The following is a 26077-nucleotide window of genomic DNA, read 5'->3' on the forward strand; positions in this document are numbered from 1 at the left end:
ATTTAGATGTGTCTGATTTAGAATTTTCCAATTCTTTGAGTTGTGCAATCATTTTCTGATTACTTTTATGTTTGATTAGTTTGTTATACTGTTTACGGGTTTGAAAGAATTTCCCTCGGATATATGGATCTTGAGGATACTTTTGTAATAAACGTGATAGGCTCCTTAACTCCTTACGAAGAGACCAACAATCCTGGTCAAACCAATTTTTTTGTTTACTTTTGCGTTTATTTTTGACTCCCATGTGCGAAGCACAAAATGGGAGTCTTTGCAGTTAGTGTGTCTGTATGTGTGTGTGTGTGTGTGTGTGTGTATGTGTGTATGTTTGTCCGACTGTTCCACTGCTATCTCAAGAACCATACATCTGTTTTTGATGAAACTTGGTGCATAGATGCTCTGGGCCAATGCGCAGATTTGATTAGGTTTTGGTAAAAATCCATGCTCGTTAATTACCTAATTTGCATGATAATTAGCTAATTGTTAGCTGTTCTATGACTGTTCCACTGATATCTAAAGAACCACTCATTGGATTTTGATGAAACTTGGTACATAGATGCTCTGAACATGTGCACAGATTTGATTAGTTTTTGGTAAAAATCCGTGCATATTGATTACCTAATTTGCATGATAATTAGCTGATTTTTAGCTGTTCCATGATTGTTCCACTGATATCTAAACAACCACTCATTGGATTTTGATGAAACTTTGTACGTACATGCTTTGAACTAATGCTAGGTTTTGATTAGTTTTTGGTAATAATCTGTGGATACTAATTACCTAATTTGCATAATGATTAGTCAATTTTTGGTTTTTCCACTGATATCTCAAGTACTAATCATCACATTTCAATGAAACTTGGTACATAGATGTCATATGACACTGTACAGACCTGATAGTTTTTATGGTAATATCAGTACATATTAATTACCTAATTTGCATAATTAATTTTCAGCATTTGATATAAGTACTAATCATCACATTTCAATGAAACTTGGTACATAGATGTCATATGACACTGCACAGACCTGATAGTTTTTATGGTAATATCAGTACATATTAATTACCTAATTTGCATAATTAATTAATTTTCAGCATTTGATATAAGTAGTGAGCATTACATTTCAATGAAACTTGGTACTTACATACATTTGTACTCGAGGACTATGCAGAGATTGATTGTTTCCGATAAATATTTGTGCATATTAATCACCTAATTTGCATAATGATTAGTCAATTTTCGGTTTTTCCACTGATATCTCAAGTACTAATCACCACATTTCAATGAAACTTGGTACATAGATGTCATATGACACTGTACAGACCTGATAGTTTTTATGGTAATATCAGTACATATTAATTACCTAATTTGCATAATTAATTTTCAGCATTTGATATAAGTACTAATCATCACATTTCAATGAAACTTGGTACATAGATGTCATATGACACTGCACAGACCTGATAGTTTTTATGGTAATATCAGTACATATTAATTACCTAATTTGCATAATTAATTAATTTTCAGCATTTGATATAAGTACTAATCATCACATTTCAATGAAAATTGGTACATAGATGTCATATGACACTGCACAGACCTGATAGTTTTTATGGTAATATCAGTAAATATTAATTACCTAATTTGCATAATTAATTTTCAGCATTTGATATAAGTACTAATCATCACATTTCAATGAAACTTGGTACATAGATGTCATATGACACTGCACAGACCTGATAGTTTTTATGGTAATATCAGTACATATTAATTACCTAATTTGCATAATTAATTAATTTTCAGCATTTGATACAAGTACTAATCATCACATTTCAATGAAAATTGGTACATAGATGTCATATGACACTGCACAGACCTGATAGTTTTTATGGTAATATCAGTACATATTAATTACCTAATTTGCATAATTAATTAATTTTCAGCATTTGATATAAGTAGTGAGCATTACATTTCAATGAAACTTGGTACTTACATACTCGAGGACTATGCAGAGATTGATTGTTTCTGATAAATATTTGTGCATATTAATCACCTAATTTGCATAATTAGTTAATTTTCAGCTTTTCCACGGGTATCTCAAGTACTAATCATCGCATTTCAATGAAACTTGGTACATAGATCCTTTAGGACTATGCAAAGACCTGATTAGTTTTAGGGCAAATAATTGTGCATAATAATAAATAATTTGCATAATTGATTTTCAGCTTTTCTACTGATATCTAAAGTACTAATCATCACATTTCAATGAATCTAGAATTATGCAGACCCAATGAGTTTCTGGTAAATATTTGTGCATATTAATCACCTAATTTGCATAATTAACCAACTTTCACACTGATATCTCTGGTACTAAACATCACATATCAATGAATGTACATGGATGCTGTAGGACAATAGACAGACCTGGATAATTGTGGGTTAAAACCTGTACATATTAATTACCTAATTTGCATAATTAACCAATTTTAAGCTTTCACACTGATATCTAAAGTACTAATTATTCCATTTCAATGAAACTTAGTACAAAGATGCTCTAGGACAATGTACAAACCTAATTAGTTTGGGGTAAAAATCTGTTCATATTAATTCCCTAATAAGCATAATAATTCATAATTTTTTGGTTCTAATCACATTTCAATTAAACTTGGAAACATAGATTTTCTGTTACATTGCGCAGACCTCATTAGTTTTACACTCAAATCTGTTCATATTAATTTTCTGATTTGCATATTTAGTTTTCAGCTAAGTAATTTCGAATTATATTTAATGTGTCTCCAATACTCTCAGCACATGGGAGTTCTCTTTAAGCTTTCTTTGATTTTTAAGTTTAGGAGTAATTTTTTTTAGACATTTGTCTGCAATATTTGTAATTAAATTTTCAAAATCTGTGACTGCAGTTTCTGACTCATAAATGCTATAAGGTTTGCTCATAAAATTGTTAATTTCATTATTATTTAACTTTTCAAGGTTTGTTTGATAATTGTCCTTAGCCTGGTCATTCCTCATATATTTTGATGGTAAAGGATCTAATTTATCATTGCTTTCCTTATTTTCATTTAGACACATTTTAATATTAATCTTCATAGATAAAGTTAAAGCACAGTGGTCTGATAAATGAGACAAATCGGCTACTTTAAAATATTGTAATGAGTCGCATAAATTCTTTGAAGTTATCCCGTAATCAATTGTACTGCTACCCCGGGGAGTGTGACATGTGTATTTTCCTGCAGAGTCACCAATAGTTCTACCATTCAGAATGATGAGGTTTCAATCAATACACAACTGAATTAATTTTTTACCAAATTTGTTAATACAGCATGATGAATTAACATCCATAGTATTTCTGTTGCCAAAATTGTCATTAATATAGTAGGATGGTAAGAGTAGATGCATATTTCTGCTATCATCAATTCTATCATCAAGGCTACCAATTCTAGCATTGAAATCCCCTACGAGAAGAACATCACCTTTGGATGAGAATTGTAAAATATCTTTTTCCAGATAACTAAACAGATCAACATCCTTGTTCTTGAAGAGGTGTAATTAATAAAATCAGCATTTGACAGCTTACTGCTATTCAACCCATTGATATTCCAACTACCTATTTTGAAGTTGGACTTTTTGCTATACTATAATAAAAAATATATATATATATATATATATATATATATATATATATATATATATATATATATATATATATATATATATATAAAAAAAAGAACTACACAAAAATACTACACACTTAGTATACTGAAGGAAATAAAAGTTAGCAAGGGGGAAACTGGGCTGGAAAATATAATGTACTAGTAAAACAGTTAATTAAATTTGAAACTATAAGTATTCGTTTGGTTAAAAATAATCAGATTAGAGAAATAAAATCAACGAAACAAGTTTGTTTGGCACCTCCAAGTAAAGGAGAGGGAGAAAAATAACAATCAAATTTAAAACAATTGGTATTTGTTTGGTATTAAACTTGGGAGAAGAGAGCAAAGCAACAACAAAAAAATACCTTATTTATCCAAAAGAATGTACGTACATCTGCCCCAGCCACGGGCTCCAAGATGACAGTTATTTAAAATGAGTTCATAAGGTTTATGAATTTCATGAATTTGGAAAACATAGCGTTCTCATCGTTATGCGATTTCCCGGCGTTCGAAGTAAATGTCTTCCTGAGCTGTTGAGGGCGCTCTGTTTGGTAAACAGTTTTGGACGAATGTCCTTCTGTTCGACGATGATTATTTTGGTTTACACTGCGGCCATTTCTGTACTGCTCTCTGAACTGATACTTGCCTGCACTTCTGTTTTCATTTGGTATCAATCTTTGTCTGATTTTATTTTTGATGTCATAGACCAACTGAGCAGTGCCTCTGATGTTTAAGTGTGCCATTATTATAATTATAATTATGCCAGGATCTTTGCTTGAGAGTATATATGTGAACTGTATATTTTTATTGTTATCTTTTCTAAGGTCTATGTTTTAACGAAACATAACACTTTTTCTACTTGTACAAATAAAGTGGTTAGGTCGAAGTATTTGGGGCATTGAGGGTCTTCTACTAGCATTTACCCATGAAAATTGTCTCTATCCTGACCAAGCAATGGCAGACGCTTCTTTGTTTCAATTCAAATTTGATCCAGGTTGCGTGTAAATACATTCCATGTGTGAGGGACGTCTCGTAAACATGCGGACTTATCACTCAACATGCACTTTATTTCTTTATTATATACTATGTATTATGGAATTGTGTGCTAGTTAACACTTGGGTTGTGGCAAATTTAACACCTCTCCGAGGTGTGACTACTTTTGAAACCTGCCATTGTCTTCATTTAAACGGCGGCGCATGACACAAGAATTCTGTGACCCTTCGGTGAACATGCACCCGTTACTAACTACAATTATAATTCTATGATTCTTTAATCGCTGACCACGGGTTCATACTAATTTTACCGAAAGAAAAAACAATTTTCACATGTTATGCAGAGTGTGCTGGCTGGTCATGGCCGTTTATTAAATTATTGTGCTTTCACGTTTCCTGTGCAATTTCGTGAAGAGCAAACATCGATTCTATGCAAACGACTGAACGAACTTTTTGATACAGCATCATGCCAATCTTAACCAACCATGTACACATCATTTCATAACCATGCTAAATATTTGATTTTACTGTGATAAAACACAATTGAACGTACGTTGTTATATTATAAGCAAATGTTACAAGCCTTTGTATTAGCCCTCGCATAGGGCTTTTTTGCTATTAGCAAACGATACATTTTATCACTCGCATATGCCGTTTTTACCACTAGCATATGGCATATTTTGCTACTTGCGACTCGCAACTTGGTACTCGCATACGGCACTATTTCTAGGTCGTACATACCTGCAATACTGTAGTCATCATGTTACTATGTCAATACCTGTCATTCTGTAGTCATCATGTTACTATGTCAATACCTGTCATTCTGTAGTTATCATGTTACTATGACAATATCGGTCATTCTGTAGTCATCATGTTACTATGACAATACCTGTCATTTGGTAGTCATCATGTTACTATGACAATTTCTGTCATTCTGTAGTCATCATGTTACTATGTCAATACTTGTCATTCTGTAGTCATGTTACTATGACAATATCTATCATTCTGTAGTCATCATGTTACTATGACAATATCTGTCATTCTGTAGTCATCATGTTACTATGACAATACCTGTCATTTGGTAGTCATCATGTTACTATGACAATTTCTGTCATTCTGTAGTCATCATGTTACTATGTCAATACCTGTCATTTGGTAGTCATCATGTTACTATGGCAATTTCTGTCATTCTGTAGTGATCATGTCACTATGACAATACCTGTCATTTGGTAGTCATCATGTTACTATGACAATTTCTGTCATTCTGTAGTCATCATGTTACTATGTCAATACTTGCCATTCTGTAGTCATGTTACTATGTCAATATCTGTCATTCTGTAGTCATCATGTTACTATGACAATATCTGTCATTCTGTAGTAATCATGTTACTATGTCAATACCTGTCATTTGGTAGTCATCATGTTACTATGACAATTTCTGTCATTCTGTAGTCATCATGTTACTATGACAATATCTGTCATTCTGTAGTCATCATGTTACTATGTCAATATCTGTCATTCTGTAGTCATCATGTTACTATGTCAATATCTGTCATTCTGTAGTTATCACGCTACTATGTCAATATCTGTCATTCTGTAGTGATCATGTTACTATGACAATATCTGTCATTCTGTAGTCATCATGTTACTATGACAATATCTGTCATTCTGTAGTGATCATGTTACTATGTCAATATCTGTCATTCTGTAAGTGATCATGTTACTATGTCAATATCTGTCATTTTGTAGTCATCATGTTACTATGTCAATATCTGTCATTCTGTAGTGATCATGTCACTATGACAATACCTGTCATTTGGTAGTCATCATGTTACTATGACAATTTCTGTCATTCTGTAGTCATCATGTTACTATGTCAATACTTGTCATTCTGTAGTCATGTTACTATGTCAATATCTGTCATTCTGTAGTCATCATGTTACTATGACAATATCTGTCATTCTGTAGTAATCATGTTACTATGTCAATACCTGTCATTTGGTAGTCATCATGTTACTATGACAATTTCTGTCATTCTGTAGACATGTTACTATGACAATATCTGTCATTCTGTAGTCATCATGTTACTATGTCAATATCTGTCATTCTGTAGTCATCATGTTACTATGTCAATATCTGTCATTCTGTAGTTATCACGCTACTATGTCAATATCTGTCATTCTGTAGTGATCATGTTACTATGACAATATCTGTCATTCTGTAGTCATCATGTTACTATGTCAATATCTGTCATTTGGTAGTCATCATGTTACTATGACAATACCTGTCATTCTGTAGTGATCATGTTACTATGTCAATACCTGTCATTCTGTAGTCATCATGTTACTATGTCAATACCTGTCATTCTGTAGTCATCATGTTACTATGTCAATACCTGTCATTCTGTAGTCATCATGTTACTATGTCAATACTATGACAATATCTGTCATTCTGTAGTAATCATGTTACTATGTCAATATCTGTCATTCTGTAGTCATCATGTTATTATGACAATTTCTGTCATTCTGTAGTCATGTTACTATGACAATACCTGTCATTCTGTAGTCATCATGTTACTATGTCAATACTATGTCAATATCTGTCATTCTGTAGTGATCATGTTACTATGTCAATATCTGTCATTTTGTAGTCATCATGTTACTATGTCAATATCTGTCATTCTGTAGTGATCATGTTACTATGACAATATCTGTCATTCTGTAGTCATCATGTTACTATGACAATATCTGTCATTCTGTAGTGATCATGTTACTATGTCAATATCTGTCATTTTGTAGTCATGTTACTATGTCAATATCTGTCATTCTGTAGTGATCATGTTACTATGACAATATCTGTCATTCTGTAGTCATCATGTTACTATGACAATATCTGTCATTCTGTAGTGATCATGTTACTATGTCAATATCTGTCATTCTGTAAGTGATCATGTTACTATGTCAATATCTGTCATTCTGTAGTCATGTTACTATGTCAATACCTGTCATTCTGTAGTGATCATGTTACTATGTCAATACCTGTCATTCTGTAGTGATCATGTTACTATGTCAATACCTGTCATTCTGTAGTGATCATGTTACTATGTCAATATCTGTCATTCTGTAGTCATCATGTTACTATGACAATATCTGTCATTCTGTAGTAATCATGTTACTATGTCAATATCTGTCATTCTGTAGTGATCATGTTACTATGACAATATCTGTCATTCTGTAGTGATCATGTTACTATGTCAATACCTGTCATTCTGTAGTCATCATGTTACTATGTCAATACCTGTCATTCTGTAGTTATCATGTTACTATGACAATATCGGTCATTCTGTAGTCATCATGTTACTATGACAATACCTGTCATTTGGTAGTCATCATGTTACTATGACAATTTCTGTCATTCTGTAGTCATCATGTTACTATGTCAATACTTGTCATTCTGTAGTCATGTTACTATGACAATATCTGTCATTCTGTAGTGATCATGTTACTATGACAATATCTGTCATTCTGTAGTCATCATGTTACTATGACAATACCTGTCATTTGGTAGTCATCATGTTACTATGACAATTTCTGTCATTCTGTAGTCATCATGTTACTATGTCAATACCTGTCATTTGGTAGTCATCATGTTACTATGGCAATTTCTGTCATTCTGTAGTGATCATGTCACTATGACAATACCTGTCATTTGGTAGTCATCATGTTACTATGACAATTTCTGTCATTCTGTAGTCATCATGTTACTATGTCAATACTTGTCATTCTGTAGTCATGTTACTATGTCAATATCTGTCATTCTGTAGTCATCATGTTACTATGACAATATCTGTCATTCTGTAGTAATCATGTTACTATGTCAATACCTGTCATTTGGTAGTCATCATGTTACTATGACAATATCTGTCATTCTGTAGTCATCATGTTACTATGACAATATCTGTCATTCTGTAGTCATCATGTTACTTTGTCAATATCTGTCATTCTGTAGTCATCATGTTACTATGTCAACATCTGTCATTCTGTAGTTATCACGTTACTATGTTAATATCTGTCATTCTGTAGTGATCATGTTACTATGACAATATCTGTCATTCTGTAGTCATCATGTTACTATGTCAATATCTGTCATTTGGTAGTCATCATGTTACTATGACAATTTCTGTCATTCTGTAGTCATGTTACTATGACAATACCTGTCATTCTGTAGTGATCATGTTAATATGTCAATACCTGTCATTCTGTAGTCATCATGTTATTATGACAATTTCTGTCATTCTGTAGTCATGTTACTATGTCAATACCTGTCATTCTGTAGTCATCATGTTACTATGTCAATACTATGTCAATATCTGTCATTCTGTAGTGATCATGTTACTATGTCAATATCTGTCATTTTGTAGTCATCATGTTACTATGTCAATATCTGTCATTCTGTAGTGATCATGTTACTATGACAATATCTGTCATTCTGTAGTCATCATGTTACTATGTCAATATCTGTCATTTTGTAGTCATGTTACTATGTCAATATCTGTCATTCTGTAGTGATCATGTTACTATGACAATATCTGTCATTCTGTAGTCATCATGTTACTATGACAATATCTGTCATTCTGTAGTGATCATGTTACTATGTCAATATCTGTCATTCTGTAAGTGATCATGTTACTATGTCAATATCTGTCATTCTGTAGTCATGTTACTATGTCAATACCTGTCATTCTGTAGTGATCATGTTACTATGTCAATACCTGTCATTCTGTAGTGATCATGTTACTATGTCAATACCTGTCATTCTGTAGTGATCATGTTACTATGTCAATATCTGTCATTCTGTAGTCATCATGTTACTATGACAATATCTGTCATTCTGTAGTAATCATGTTACTATGTCAATATCTGTCATTCTGTAGTGATCATGTTACTATGACAATATCTGTCATTCTGTAGTGATCATGTTACTATGTCAATACCTGTCATTCTGTAGTCATCATGTTACTATGTCAATACCTGTCATTCTGTAGTTATCATGTTACTATGACAATATCGGTCATTCTGTAGTCATCATGTTACTATGACAATACCTGTCATTTGGTAGTCATCATGTTACTATGACAATTTCTGTCATTCTGTAGTCATGTTACTATGTCAATACCTGTCATTCTGTAGTCATCATGTTACTATGTCAATACTATGTCAATATCTGTCATTCTGTAGTGATCATGTTACTATGTCAATATCTGTCATTTTGTAGTCATCATGTTACTATGTCAATATCTGTCATTCTGTAGTGATCATGTTACTATGACAATATCTGTCATTCTGTAGTGATCATGTTACTATGTCAATATCTGTCATTTTGTAGTCATGTTACTATGTCAATATCTGTCATTCTGTAGTGATCATGTTACTATGACAATATCTGTCATTCTGTAGTCATCATGTTACTATGACAATATCTGTCATTCTGTAGTGATCATGTTACTATGTCAATATCTGTCATTCTGTAAGTGATCATGTTACTATGTCAATATCTGTCATTCTGTAGTCATGTTACTATGTCAATACCTGTCATTCTGTAGTGATCATGTTACTATGTCAATACCTGTCATTCTGTAGTGATCATGTTACTATGTCAATACCTGTCATTCTGTAGTGATCATGTTACTATGTCAATATCTGTCATTCTGTAGTCATCATGTTACTATGACAATATCTGTCATTCTGTAGTAATCATGTTACTATGTCAATATCTGTCATTCTGTAGTGATCATGTTACTATGACAATATCTGTCATTCTGTAGTGATCATGTTACTATGTCAATACCTGTCATTCTGTAGTCATCATGTTACTATGTCAATACCTGTCATTCTGTAGTTATCATGTTACTATGACAATATCGGTCATTCTGTAGTCATCATGTTACTATGACAATACCTGTCATTTGGTAGTCATCATGTTACTATGACAATTTCTGTCATTCTGTAGTCATCATGTTACTATGTCAATACTTGTCATTCTGTAGTCATGTTACTATGACAATATCTGTCATTCTGTAGTGATCATGTTACTATGACAATATCTGTCATTCTGTAGTCATCATGTTACTATGACAATACCTGTCATTTGGTAGTCATCATGTTACTATGACAATTTCTGTCATTCTGTAGTCATCATGTTACTATGTCAATACCTGTCATTTGGTAGTCATCATGTTACTATGGCAATTTCTGTCATTCTGTAGTGATCATGTCACTATGACAATACCTGTCATTTGGTAGTCATCATGTTACTATGACAATTTCTGTCATTCTGTAGTCATCATGTTACTATGTCAATACTTGTCATTCTGTAGTCATGTTACTATGTCAATATCTGTCATTCTGTAGTCATCATGTTACTATGACAATATCTGTCATTCTGTAGTAATCATGTTACTATGTCAATACCTGTCATTTGGTAGTCATCATGTTACTATGACAATATCTGTCATTCTGTAGTCATCATGTTACTATGACAATATCTGTCATTCTGTAGTCATCATGTTACTTTGTCAATATCTGTCATTCTGTAGTCATCATGTTACTATGTCAACATCTGTCATTCTGTAGTTATCACGTTACTATGTTAATATCTGTCATTCTGTAGTGATCATGTTACTATGACAATATCTGTCATTCTGTAGTCATCATGTTACTATGTCAATATCTGTCATTTGGTAGTCATCATGTTACTATGACAATTTCTGTCATTCTGTAGTCATGTTACTATGACAATACCTGTCATTCTGTAGTGATCATGTTACTATGTCAATACCTGTCATTCTGTAGTCATCATGTTACTATGTCAATACCTGTCATTCTGTAGTCATCATGTTACTATGTCAATACCTGTCATTCTGTAGTCATCATGTTACTATGTCAATACCTGTCATTCTGTAGTCATCATGTTACTATGTCAATACTATGACAATATCTGTCATTCTGTAGTAATCATGTTACTATGTCAATATGTCATTCTGTAGTCATCATGTTATTATGACAATTTCTGTCATTCTGTAGTCATGTTACTATGACAATACCTGTCATTCTGTAGTCATCATGTTACTATGTCAATACTATGTCAATATCTGTCATTCTGTAGTGATCATGTTACTATGTCAATATCTGTCATTTTGTAGTCATCATGTTACTATGTCAATATCTGTTATTCTGTAGTGATCATGTTACTATGACAATATCTGTCATTCTGTAGTCATCATGTTATTATGACAATTTCTGTCATTCTGTAGTCATGTTACTATGACAATACCTGTCATTCTGTAGTCATCATGTTACTATGTCAATACTATGTCAATATCTGTCATTCTGTAGTGATCATGTTACTATGTCAATATCTGTCATTTTGTAGTCATCATGTTACTATGTCAATATCTGTCATTCTGTAGTGATCATGTTACTATGACAATATCTGTCATTCTGTAGTGATCATGTTACTATGACAATATCTGTCATTCTGTAGTGATCATGTTACTATGTCAATATCTGTCATTTTGTAGTCATGTTACTATGTCAATATCTGTCATTCTGTAGTGATCATGTTACTATGACAATATCTGTCATTCTGTAGTCATCATGTTACTATGACAATATCTGTCATTCTGTAGTGATCATGTTACTATGTCAATATCTGTCATTCTGTAAGTGATCATGTTACTATGTCAATATCTGTCATTCTGTAGTCATCATGTTACTATGTCAATACCTGTCATTCTGTAGTGATCATGTTACTATGTCAATACCTGTCATTCTGTAGTGATCATGTTACTATGTCAATACCTGTCATTCTGTAGTGATCATGTTACTATGTCAATATCTGTCATTCTGTAGTCATCATGTTACTATGACAATATCTGTCATTCTGTAGTAATCATGTTACTATGTCAATATCTGTCATTCTGTAGTGATCATGTTACTATGACAATATCTGTCATTCTGTAGTGATCATGTTACTATGTCAATACCTGTCATTCTGTAGTCATCATGTTACTATGTCAATACCTGTCATTCTGTAGTTATCATGTTACTATGACAATATCGGTCATTCTGTAGTCATGTTACTATGACAATACCTGTCATTTGGTAGTCATCATGTTACTATGACAATTTCTGTCATTCTGTGGTCATCATGTTACTATGTCAATACTTGTCATTCTGTAGTCATGTTACTATGACAATATCTGTCATTCTGTAGTGATCATGTTACTATGACAATATCTGTCATTCTGTAGTCATCATGTTACTATGACAATACCTGTCATTTGGTAGTCATCATGTTACTATGACAATTTCTGTCATTCTGTAGTCATCATGTTACTATGTCAATACCTGTCATTTGGTAGTCATCATGTTACTATGGCAATTTCTGTCATTCTGTAGTGATCATGTCACTATGACAATACCTGTCATTTGGTAGTCATCATGTTACTATGACAATTTCTGTCATTCTGTAGTCATCATGTTACTATGTCAATACTTGTCATTCTGTAGTCATGTTACTATGTCAATATCTGTCATTCTGTAGTCATCATGTTACTATGACAATATCTGTCATTCTGTAGTAATCATGTTACTATGTCAATACCTGTCATTTGGTAGTCATCATGTTACTATGACAATATCTGTCATTCTGTAGTCATCATGTTACTATGACAATATCTGTCATTCTGTAGTCATCATGTTACTATGTCAATATCTGTCATTCTGTAGTCATCATGTTACTATGTCAACATCTGTCATTCTGTAGTTATCACGTTACTATGTTAATATCTGTCATTCTGTAGTGATCATGTTACTATGACAATATCTGTCATTCTGTAGTCATCATGTTACTATGTCAATATCTGTCATTTGGTAGTCATCATGTTACTATGACAATTTCTGTCATTCTGTAGTCGTGTTACTATGACAATACCTGTCATTCTGTAGTGATCATGTTACTATGTCAATACCTGTCATTCTGTAGTCATCATGTTACTATGTCAATACCTGTCATTCTGTAGTCATCATGTTACTATGTCAATACCTGTCATTCTGTAGTCATCATGTTACTATGTCAATATCTGTCATTCTGTAGTAATCATGTTACTATGTCAATATCTGTCATTCTGTAGTCATCATGTTATTATGACAATTTCTGTCATTCTGTAGTCATGTTACTATGACAATACCTGTCATTCTGTAGTCATCATGTTACTATGTCAATACTATGTCAATACTATGTCAATATCTGTCATTCTGTAGTGATCATGTTACTATGTCAATATCTGTCATTTTGTAGTCATCATGTTACTATGTCAATATCTGTTATTCTGTAGTGATCATGTTACTATGACAATATCTGTCATTCTGTAGTCATCATGTTACTATGACAATATCTGTCATTCTGTAGTGATCATGTTACTATGTCAATATCTGTCATTTTGTAGTCATGTTACTATGTCAATATCTGTCATTCTGTAGTGATCATGTTACTATGACAATATCTGTCATTCTGTAGTCATCATGTTACTATGTCAATATCTGTCATTCTGTAAGTGATCATGTTACTATGTCAATATCTGTCATTTTGTAGTCATCATGTTACTATGTCAATATCTGTCATTCTGTAGTCATCATGTTACTATGACAATATCTGTCATTCTGTAGTCATCATGTTACTATGACAATATCTGTCATTTTGTAGTCATCATGTTACTATGTCAATATCTGTCATTCTGTAGTGATCATGTTACTATGACAATATCTGTCATTCTGTAGTCATCATGTTACTATGACAATATCTGTCATTCTGTAGTCATCATGTTACTATGACAATATCTGTCATTCTGTAGTCATCACGTTACTATGTCAATATCTGTCATTCTGTAGTCATCATGTTACTATGACAATATCTGTCATTCTGTAGTAATCATGTTACTATGTCAATACCTGTCATTTGGTAGTCATCATGTTACTATGTCAATATCTGTCATTCTGTAGTGATCATGTTACTATGATAATATCTGTCATTCTGTAGTGATCATGTTACTATGTCAATACCTGTCATTCTGTAGTGATCATGTTACTATGACAATACCTGTCATTCTGTAGTGATCATGTTACTATGTCAATACCTGTCATTCTGTAGTGATCATGTTACTATGACAAGAACAGTATATATGTTACATTTATTTTTGTTTCTTTACATCAGGACTATGATGCAACTCATCTTGTAAAGAAATATAATGGACCACCTCTGGATTTCCTTATTGACCAGGTAATAATCACTATGATCACTTCCTGTATTGCATGGCATATGTATTTTAAAGCCACATACATGTGAGATATCATTACAAATTCTTCCAACTCAACATCTCCACGTTTAAAAACATGCTAACTGTTTGAATTGACTCCAAAAATAACAATTATGTTACCAATGCATCCTTGTAACTGTAATACAACAGGTACTATATTTCTTAATTACAAAAAGGTAAACTGCCAGTGATTGGTGCACAACAATCAGTTATGCAAATAAGCAAGAGCACTCTACACACTCACTATGATCACTGTATTAGTTTTTAGTCTCTGTTCAGATAGTCTATGTGCATGCATAAATCAAAATGAGTATGAACACGAAATAATTATACTAATAATGTGGACGATGATGTTAATATTTGTGATCCTGCTATAATCACGATATCATTCATTGTCACATGCATAATGTGTATCTTCATTGTGAAAAATACAATGAGATTTTTACAAGGTTTCTTCTCTCCTGTCATATTCCACGTCATACACCAAAGCTACTCTTGTTTATAACAAACACAATTCTATATGGTTATGGGCTTTAACACAATGTACATAACTGGGAACTGTACATTGCATAATTTTAGAAAATGTGAAATTGATATTTGGGAAAAATAGGATATCAATTTTGTGCCCCTATAGTATCAGATTTATTAAACTTTAAAAATTCTTATTTCTGTTTATATCAGTCAGTGAGTATCGAATTGATCTGATAAATTATGTCCCGGCATAATTTGCTTAACTCCTATATTCATTGATTCCTTCTTACACTGATTTACATCTTTTAGCCATGATAGGAGTTCTAGTTCTTACATGGCAAGGTTGTAATAGTTACACTATGTTTGATCCTCACAGGGCAAAGAAGATAATTTTCTGGCCCAAGGTCAACTACTTCCGGATCATTTTGTCTCTGCCTGTGCCGAGAGTAAGGTTCCAGTTGTGCTGCGTATGCAAGAGGTGAGTATTCACTCAGTAGTCATATGCAAAGAACATCTTTACAAGAAATGAAGAAAAGTCAACAAATTCAAGATAATCACAAAATCAAAAACATGAATTTTAAGGAGTACTAATGCGTGAGACTGGGAACCTGTTTATGTACACATTGCATTAATGAGTGCACCAATATTCTTATTCACCCTTATTCTTATTCACAGTGATGTCATTGTGAATGCCCTTGATTGATGTCTACATCTCATATACACAGATATTAAATTTATCTTTTATTTTCATCTTATAAATCTTTACTTCAATTGATATAAAACATATATCTACTCACACATGATAAAGACATATTTTATTAAGGCATACAAATATAATCTGATATCTGATAAGTTTCCGCACCATCCAAAAAAGTGTCTGCAATCGATCTTTTTTAGTCTCTTTTCAAAACAAGGACTTACAATTCAATCTGTCCATCCGTAGTCATATTTCAGAATCATGTGGACCAAATCCGTTCATTCTTTGCATGTGCCTAGTACTTTATCTGGGGCATGTGCACATGCAGTGGTTTACTGATTCAATCTAAGTCGGTTGACTGGCCCCCTTTTTGTTAGTCCCCGTTCGGACGCAGTCCGAAAACGGGGACTTATGTTTTGCCCTGTGTGCGTCCGTGCATCCGTGATCACCTGTATCTCGAACATGCATGGACCGATTAAGTTCAAACTTCACTCATACATCACACTTTATATGGGACATATGCACATGCATTTTTTTCATGATCCGATTAACGATAGCCGAATAGCGGCCATTTTAAGGCCGAAAATGCATCAAAATCACACATTTTCACCATTCCGGACCCGGATCTCAGTTATGCATGGACGGATTTTGTTCAAATTTGGTACATACATTAAACATAATAGGACCTTGATGCACGTCATTTTTTTTTTTTGGATCGGGTTCGAAATGGCCGACTGGCGGCCATTTTGTTTTATAGAATTCAGTTCTGGATCCGTATCTGAGACATGCTTGGATTGATCGAGTTCAAACTTCACACACACAAGGTACATCATGTCACAAATATGTATGTGCATTTGTTTCATGATCTCATTAATGATAGCCAAATGGCGGCCGCTTTAAGGCCGAAAATGCATTGAAATCGCACATTTTCACCATTCCGGACCCGGATCTCAGTTATGCATGGACGGATTTCATTCAAATTTGGTACATACATTAAACATAATAGGACCTTGATGCACGTCATTTTTTTTTTCGGATCAAGTTCGAAATAGCCGACTGGCGGCCATTTTGTTTTAAAGAATTCAGTTCTGGATCCGTATCCGAGACATGCTTGGATTGATAGAGTTCAAACTTCACACACACAAGGTACATCATGTCACAAATATGTATGTGCATTTGTTTCATGATCTCAATTACGATAGCCAAATGGCGGCCGCTTTAAGGCCGAAAATGCATTGAAATCGCACATTTTCACCATTCCGGACCCGTATCTCAGTTATGCATGGATGGATTTTGTTCAAATTTGGTACATACATTAAACATAATAGGACCTTGATGCACGTCTTTTTTTTTTTCGTATCAAGTTCGAAATGGCCGACTGGCGGCCATTTTGTTAAATAATTCAGATCTGGATCCGTATCCAAGACATGTCTGGATTGATCAAGTTCAAACTTCACACACACATGGTACATCATGTCACAAATAGATATGTGCCTTTGTTTCATGATCTGCTTAACAATAGCGAAATGATGGCCATTTTAAGGCCGAAAATGCATCAAAATCACGTATTTTCACAATTCCAGAACCGGATCTCAGTCATGCATGGATGGATTTTATTCAGATTTAGCACAATGTGTTGTACATATGCAGGTGCATTTCAGTCATGATCTGCTTTGAATGTATATGTCACTCAAATATGAACGGAACGGGGACGTGTCATTGACAATGACTTGTTTTTTGAAAATATCGTATCTTGGATAAGCTTTGTCAGTTACTGTTCAAATTTAGTATTTACATTATACATGTTAGGATACATGTCTATGACGATTCATTTCACGATTAAATCAAAGATGGCCAACTGGTGGCCATGTTTCTTTTTGTCTATACTACTATATCTTCAAGGCCTATGAACCATTTTCATTCATATGTGACACATGCATCATATGTGTACAAGTTTGTTCCACATATTGGCATTCATCTTGTTTTTTGAAAAATGTGGTATCTTGGACTGGATTTGTTGGTTTTTGTTCAAATTTGATACAAACATAATACATGTTGAGATGCATACATTATTTTTGGCATGAGTAACATTTCCCCTAATTCCAACGATGACTATGTCATCAACAATGACTTGTTTCACTTATTTTATCACTACAAAGTGCTTGCTGTTGACCAACTGATTTGTGGACCATCAAATATTTTAGCAAAAAATTCATTCTTTTTGCAAGCCCTAATATTTTTGTTTTCTTGATTGCAGGGTTATGACCACAGTTACTATTTCATTGCTACCTTTGTGGAAGATCACATCAAGCACCATGCCAAGTACCTCAAGTCTTAAGCTGCAGCATTTTGATGACATACTAGTGTACATAATCTCAGATCACAATGTTAATCATACCTATCCGATTCTTTCAAGTCAACTCTGTGATATTTTAATAATTGCTAATACTACATAACAAAGTCACATTAATCACTACAATGTAGTTTCAATGATGTAGATAAAATAAAGTGTATAAAGTGCATCAGAGTTTGAGAATCTATTTTTGATTGATTTCAGAAAAGTAGTACGGATGCCACAGTTATTTGATTGAGGTGAAACTCCACACTCTACTTATCATACACACCACAAAAATAATACACATGATTTGGCTGCCATTTTAGATTTTTTGGGAAAAAATAGCAAAAATTGTTTGTTTGTCTTTTTCATGAGTGTTTCAACTGATCAATCTGGTATGTAGCTTGTATTGCAAAAGCTTCCTACAAGAAAAAAAGTCACATGATTTGGTAGCCATTTTGGATTTCTGGCAAAAATAGTTACTATTTGGGGTGTTTGTTTTTCATGAGTGCTGTAAATAATATTGTGTATATAACATTTATGGCTGAAACTTCTTGCAAAAATAATAATATAGTCAGTCACATGATTCAGTTGGCATCTAGGATTTTGAGTTGCCATTGACAGTCAATGCACACGTATGTTATGGTGCTGTCCTTCTGTCTGCAACGAATTTATTAATGTGATGTCTCAAGAATCAGTGTTATGAATGAGATGAAACTGAACAGTCATATTCTATGGTACAGAGGTTCATTAACAAACAATGCATATGAATCGAATTGATCTGATGAATTATGTCCCGGCATATTCATTGATTCCTTCTTACACTGAATCTAGAATCTCTAGTTAGCTAAAATGATCAAAATTTTCAAATTTATTTGTCATGAATACTATAATAGATCAGCTTGGTATGTTGCTTGTAGAATTAATGGTTTTTAACCAACGTGCAGTAATTTTGAATGCATTTGTGCAAAGGTATACAAGAAACATGTTTAAATGGATTAAGTACCTATACACAGATTGGTGTCTGCATAATAAATTGCACTCCAATCCACTCATTGGTTCAGCAGATAATGCAGTAACAAAATTTAACAGACATTGGTAGGACGTGTAAATGTGTTTTGCCTTGTAATGTGACACAATTTAAATCTTGATTCTGGAATTCGTAATCTGCAAATTACATAATAAAATAGTAATTGGAACACATATTTCCATGCACTGTTTTAAAGAATTCACCCATATATTATAAATAGCAGCTGACTCTTCTATTCACCTCTGTGTATTTCACTGTGGAGCCATATTTGTTCATGTGAAAATGTTGCTCACAATTTATAACAATAATAAATCCAAGTTAGGACAAATTTACTAACAGAATCTTGCCAACCAAAATTTGCATCTTTACATCATCGTTTGTTAGGAGAGTTACCTCTGCAGACCCTCCCCCTCCCCCATGTTTTGTGTGCACTTCAAGACTTTGCTAGTTGTACTGCCTGTGACAAGTAAAATTGCCTTTTGGACGACTGAATAAGACTTTTGTCTTGAATGACTATAATAAACAAATAGGAAAATTGCATTTCAGAAAGTGACTGTCAAACCCTGTGTTTCTTTTAAATATGAATTCCGTTCTTGTATTTGCCTCTGTAAAAATAAGCAGTAGAAACCTTAGAAGGACAATCCAATGATTTCTACATTCCAAGTATCAAGCAATCAAAAAGTCAATAACATGTTTTTAGTACCAAAATAATCACTGAAACAAAGAATTGAAGATTGTCACAAAATAAACATATCTGGCAGAGGTCAAGGTGTAAATTTGCCAAATATACATACTGTATATAATAGAACAGACACAGACCAAAGATGTAATTAAACTGAAAGACATTGAAATAAATAGACTAAGAACAGAAATAGACAAACACGCCAAACAGAACAATGCAAGTGAAGAGGCTATCAAAGAAATGCAAGAAAAAGTTTGTGAGGTGATGATCGAACAAATCAGTGAAGTAGAAAAACAACTACAGAAAATTAAGTCCAAAGATGACAAAGACACAAAGAATATAAATACTGATGACAAGAAAATTGAAGCTATCCATCCTGCACAAACTACAGTGACACCAGCTTAGTAACTCACAAATCAGCTCAACCAGAAATTTCCATCATTAGTACGACTAATCCATTACACTCGCCAAACAAAACAGAGAAAGATCACACAGAGGTGTCAAATGAATATCAGAATAATCAACGTAAACTGCCATACCGTGTGGAACATGCAATACTCAGCGACTCACAATCATCACAAATCCGTAACTACAGCATGGCAAGAAACCAGATGATTTTAACATACAGTGGAGCCACCATCAATAGTATGGAGAAAGTCATTATCAACAATAGATTTCCACCTACACTAAAGACTCTCACCATAAACATTGCTGGAAATGATATCGACAATGGCATGGATAGCAAGACATTAACTACAAAATACACGGATATGGTAAAAGTTATACAACATGCCCTACCAAATATTGTGTTATATCTCTGTGAAGTATTTCCCAGGAAATCATGGAAAGAAGACAAACTGACCACTATGAAACAACTAAACCAATCATTACAGTACAGTGATGCTAATATACACAGAATCACCATGAACAACATAGGTCTCAATCACCTTCATACAGATGGTGTCCACCTTAACAGATCTTATGGAACCCAAATATTCATCAACAACATCAAATCTGCAGTTATGAACCAATTCCCACTCTCAGCCCGTCCAACCAGAAGAGGTACTACCTACCCGTTTTATCTAATCTGTACGCTTCCACGTTAGATTTTAATTCGATCAAAACGTAACCGCATCTGCCACCGATGCACGGATTTTTCTCTTCGTCTTTATAGATATGAATTGAAGTTTGATCACCTCTATCCAAAATCTCTTTTTCAACCGTGCACCAAGTTTCGTTTGTCAAACGATTTAGGTACATCATTTCGACATCGGTAAACCACGTGAAATCGGTATTTAAATGACATTTCTTAGCCAGAGCGTCTTTCCAGTATCGGTCTTGCCCTAACCCAATACATAAAATATCACGAACTGCACACACTTGTTGAAATTGATTCATTTGTTGTGTTTCGTTTGGTGGTGATGATGATGCAACGTCCAACCATCTAGTAGCATGATTGCGAAAAGTGTGACTTTCAATAAACGTGGGTAACCTTCCCCCTTCGTTCGTCGTCGTCGTCGTGGGAAGATCTATTTGACATATGTAAATGGAATAAAACTCGGTGGATCGCGTGCGTAAACTGACACACTGGTTCCGGCGTCGGCTTCGTCGTTGTCGTCACGAATACAACAACAACCCATGTCGGATAATACAATTTTCGCACCCGATGTCAAATAGGCATTTCTATTTATTTTATTTTCCACTAGCACGCTAGCGCCACCACCACCACTACCACTTCGATGATAATCGTCCATTATATTATGCAATACTTCAGTCGTCGTCGTCGCCCTTCCCCTTCCCCGCATCATATGTTTTAAACATTGTCCCCGGGCGTACGCATTGACCGGCCAATGTAAAAACGTGACACTTTGTAATAAAGCGCTCAAAAGAAATAATTCATTTTCTTTCGGTAAACACGATCTGATAGTTTCTGTAGCTCGTATCGCCCATAATAAATAAAAAATATGTGGATTATCTCTATCCACGGCATACACGAGTAATACATTCGAGGTTTGACGACATCCCCATTCGGACACTGCTCGATAGTTATTGTAGCGTCGGTTTTGATCGGCACCTTTAATTAGTATCCGCTTGGCGTTAACTTTTATCAAAACACACCAGTTATTTTGATTACACGCGGCCGTTTTAGCCTCGTCTTTGTTTACTGCCATCGATACGATTAGGGACGGTCCACACGAAGAGGCATTAGGAATTCCCGACATGCACGAAACGTGTCTAGATATTGGCAGAAGACGTTCACTATCCTCTCTATCGATACTACGTGCAATTTCGTCAAGAAGTATAATTTGAAGGTCGTTCTCGATTAGATAGTCTACATTTTCCTGTATCAACACGTGCAAATGACCCAACCTTAAATCGAAACCTTTCTGGTGATAAATGTAAGCTATTGCGAACACAGATTGAGTGTAAGTCATTTGATTCGATTTGTTTTGTTTTTCTTTAACACCACCACCACCACCACGACGACGACGACTGTGACTATTGTTTTGCCATTGGGCTTTCGTTTTAAGTGTATTTTTCGATATATATCAAAACTTGACCGGGAAACGTCGGATGAGTATAAATATTTTTCGGTGACATACACACTTTTGCAAGGAGTCTTGGTACGGGACACCACTCCACCACAATATACGCGTGACAAGCGTCGTTGCCGCCGCTACCCCCAGTACGGCGGTGGAGCCTTGATTTATCGAGTAAAGCACGTTTAAAAAATCGGAATCGTCCGCGGACGATTCCCTGTATTTAATTTGTTGCGAACGGTACGGCAATAAGATGGACCAATTACTTTCAGAGGTATTAACCGAAGACATCGTTTGTAAAATATGAGTAAAAACTGTATTCACTATACTAATTTATATAGCACGTTTATTATTACGAACGTACATTGTTGCTTGGCGGTTATCCAGCCATACAGAATTGTTCGGGAAGTAAAACCTTCATGTATATTTTATCGTATTTATACAATTTAAATAACACCCACCCCCCACCGAATGAAAACTACTGTAATAGTACAAATCTCCGGAACGCTGTGCACGACCACTCATCAGTATATCGATGATAAACACTCGAGACGTTCAAGACTATGTGATTTGTTGTTTTTTTCTATGCGATGCATGATTTTATTGAAATTATAATTGAATACACTCGTGGAATTAATTCGTAATTAAATCGCTGTCTATCGGTTGTTCGTCGGGATTACTGCGTTCTTCCGAATCTTCTAATAGTACGCGTGTTAAAGTATTCGTGAGTTCAATACGTCGACGTCTTTCTTTGTCCAGTTCTTTTTTGTATAATTTCAGTTCAGTCAATTTACGTTCTACAAACTCGTCGTATTTGGTTTCCGTATCAATCTCGTAACATTCGTAACAGAAGCCTTCCGAGTCTTCACAGCCAATTCTTTGACAACCGGTCGTTTTACATTTACTAAACCGTTTAGCTACTCTAAATCCGGGACGACAGCTAGAACAAAAGCCGAGATTTTCTCGGGATCCGTACAAGTCACACCCTTGACGTTTACATTTCTGTGAGTTCTTTTTAGACGCAACGTGTAAACTTGCCGCGTAACAACGTGTACAGAATCCATCCGTATTCGATGATCCGAAATATTCGCAGCTTTGTCTTTTGCACGTTCGCTTCTTCTTCTTGGAAGCTGAACGTTCGTAACATTAGTGACATAACGAACCCGTTGCTATAGATGTGAAATAATCGCAACCGTTAGTAGATAAGATAGAACTCGCCATGATGATTTCGTTCACGAATGAATTTGTGTTGTTAATACGAGTTCTTTTTTATACGTTTTGTTTGCAGATACGACATCGACGACGATGCATGAGTTCATCGTGACCGCACGACAGTGATTTGAAGCGTTCGTAATCGTGCAGACCGGTCGCCTGCACACATCGGAACATAAAGAATACCACTTCTTCCATGGGATCAATGTACTCAATCCTCCGACGACGACGGCGGCTTCTCACGGTCGTCTGTAGACGAAGTCCCGGGAACTCTTCGTTAAACCAATTGACAAGATCGTGATGTAATTCTAGAAGGGATGTATTGCCGTGTAAACTGCGCTTACATTTCAGTATCGCGGCTACAGTTCCTTTCATGCGCGAAAAATCACGCAATAAGTCAGTTCTCGTGGCCAGAGATAATAAGAGAGTTGCCACCAGAGTTACACGTTCCACGTCGTCGTCGTCGTCACTATTGTTATCGCGGCGATCTATCTCGACGTGAACTATTTCACGGAGAGCTGGATAAATTGTACCGTTATCTGTCATGAGTCGTATTAAATCGACCGGCGGAGAATGCTGCGACAATATCTTGTTCAATAAAAATCTCCCCTTCTCTAAGGACATCATCGTGATCTATAAATATCCAACCAAAAAGTGAAGTTAATATTCATTCACGGGATGGAACGCTACGTTACTCCCCCAATAAAAAATTCGGATCTTTACGATCTGTGGAAAAAACACGTACGTTGTTTCTGGACTAAAGATGAGATTAACATAACTTCTAGCGACTTGCGAGAATGGAATTTAACGCCCGACGAACGTCATTTTTTTTAATGTATATTGGGTTTCTTTGCCAGCACCGATATTATAGTAAGCGATAATTTAGCTCTTCGGTTTTTAGCCGATCCAAATATTTCGCGAGAAGCGCGATGTTTTTATAGTTTTCAAATCGCTATGGAAAACATACATTCAGAAACTTACATCGAGCTGTTAACGGCCTAAGTACCGGAAGAGAAGGAACGTAACGAGCTCCTGTATTCAATTATTTCGTGGCCGTGTATAAACGTGAAATCTAGATGGGCTGTCAAATGGATGAATGACGAGTTTGCGACTTATGCTGAACGACTAGTTGCGTTCGCTGTAGTTGAAGGAATAATGTTTTCATCGTCATTTGCTGGCATATATTGGATTAAGCAACGTGGACTGTTAGCCGGTCTCACACAAGCAAATGAATTTATTTCTCGTGATGAAGGTTTACATTGCACGTTCGCTTGTACGATGTATGGAAAAATAAAGCCGCGTTTACCCGATACCAAAGTTAGAAAGATAGTCTTAGAAGAATGTGAAGTTGAAAAATTATTTGTTAAACACGCTCTGCGTAAACCTCTCTTGGGCATGAATTCTCATTTGATGGAAACTTACGTGAATTTCGTCACGGACAACTTATTGACAGACTTAGGTTATGAAAAAGAATTCGGTGTCAACAATCCATTCCCATTCATGGATAATATCTCTATGCAAGGCAAAACACATTTCTTTGAAAGGAGAGTCACTGAATACACGCGTCTGACTGGCCATGGTTTTACCACTTCAGTCGAATTCTGATATATTTTTTTCTTTCTTTCTTTCACCATTTACGAGTAGTATGTGTAACGATTAATGTCACATTGTTAACATGATGATGATGAAATATATTAAAAGGTTTCTCGCAGCGCCGGTGACTTGGTGTTTTCGATCAAAAATACTCCGAATTGTAATCGCACTTACCCTGACATACGCGATACTAGCGTTCATATTTGCTAAATATTATACTGTAGAACGATGGCAGATATACGGTAGTTGTCATAAACGGTACTGGGTTTTGGGATTGAACAAATGTAAACGTAGAACAGAGGGTGTGGACATTTACACGCGATGGTTAATAGCTACGGGTATACTGTCGACAATTATATCTATCGTCGTTCCGTATGTGGCGGAATGGAAATGAGGAAATATACATTCCGTTCACGAATTGCTTTCATTGATACAATACCACAAAAATATATGTCCGACCAAGCTCGACTGCGTGGACGAACA

The 26077-nt window shown here is 34.7% G+C and overlaps 2 protein-coding genes across 2 annotated transcripts in view; both read left to right on the forward strand.

Moving 5' to 3' along the window:
• Nucleotides 1-18729, forward strand: part of LOC102806655 (S-formylglutathione hydrolase-like) — a 70890-nt gene extending 52161 nt beyond the window's left edge. Inside the window, exons 8-10 of the mRNA XM_085497435.1 lie at nt 14932-14997; nt 15882-15983; nt 18460-18729. Of these exons, the coding sequence (XP_085353561.1) occupies nt 14932-14997; nt 15882-15983; nt 18460-18540 (249 nt within the window). The 3' untranslated portion in view covers nt 18541-18729. The remainder of the gene's footprint in view (nt 1-14931; nt 14998-15881; nt 15984-18459) is intronic.
• Nucleotides 18730-25093: 6364 nt separating this feature from the next.
• Nucleotides 25094-25606, forward strand: LOC146750312 (ribonucleoside-diphosphate reductase subunit M2-like). The gene has a single exon (XM_085502892.1). The coding sequence runs from the start codon at nt 25094-25096 to the stop codon at nt 25604-25606; it is 513 nt and encodes a 170-aa protein (XP_085359018.1).
• Nucleotides 25607-26077: the final 471 nt, after the last annotated feature.

Source organism: Saccoglossus kowalevskii, chromosome 1, assembly GCF_978046115.1.
Source record: "Saccoglossus kowalevskii chromosome 1, keSacKowa6.1, whole genome shotgun sequence".
NCBI lineage: Eukaryota > Metazoa > Hemichordata > Enteropneusta > Harrimaniidae > Saccoglossus > Saccoglossus kowalevskii.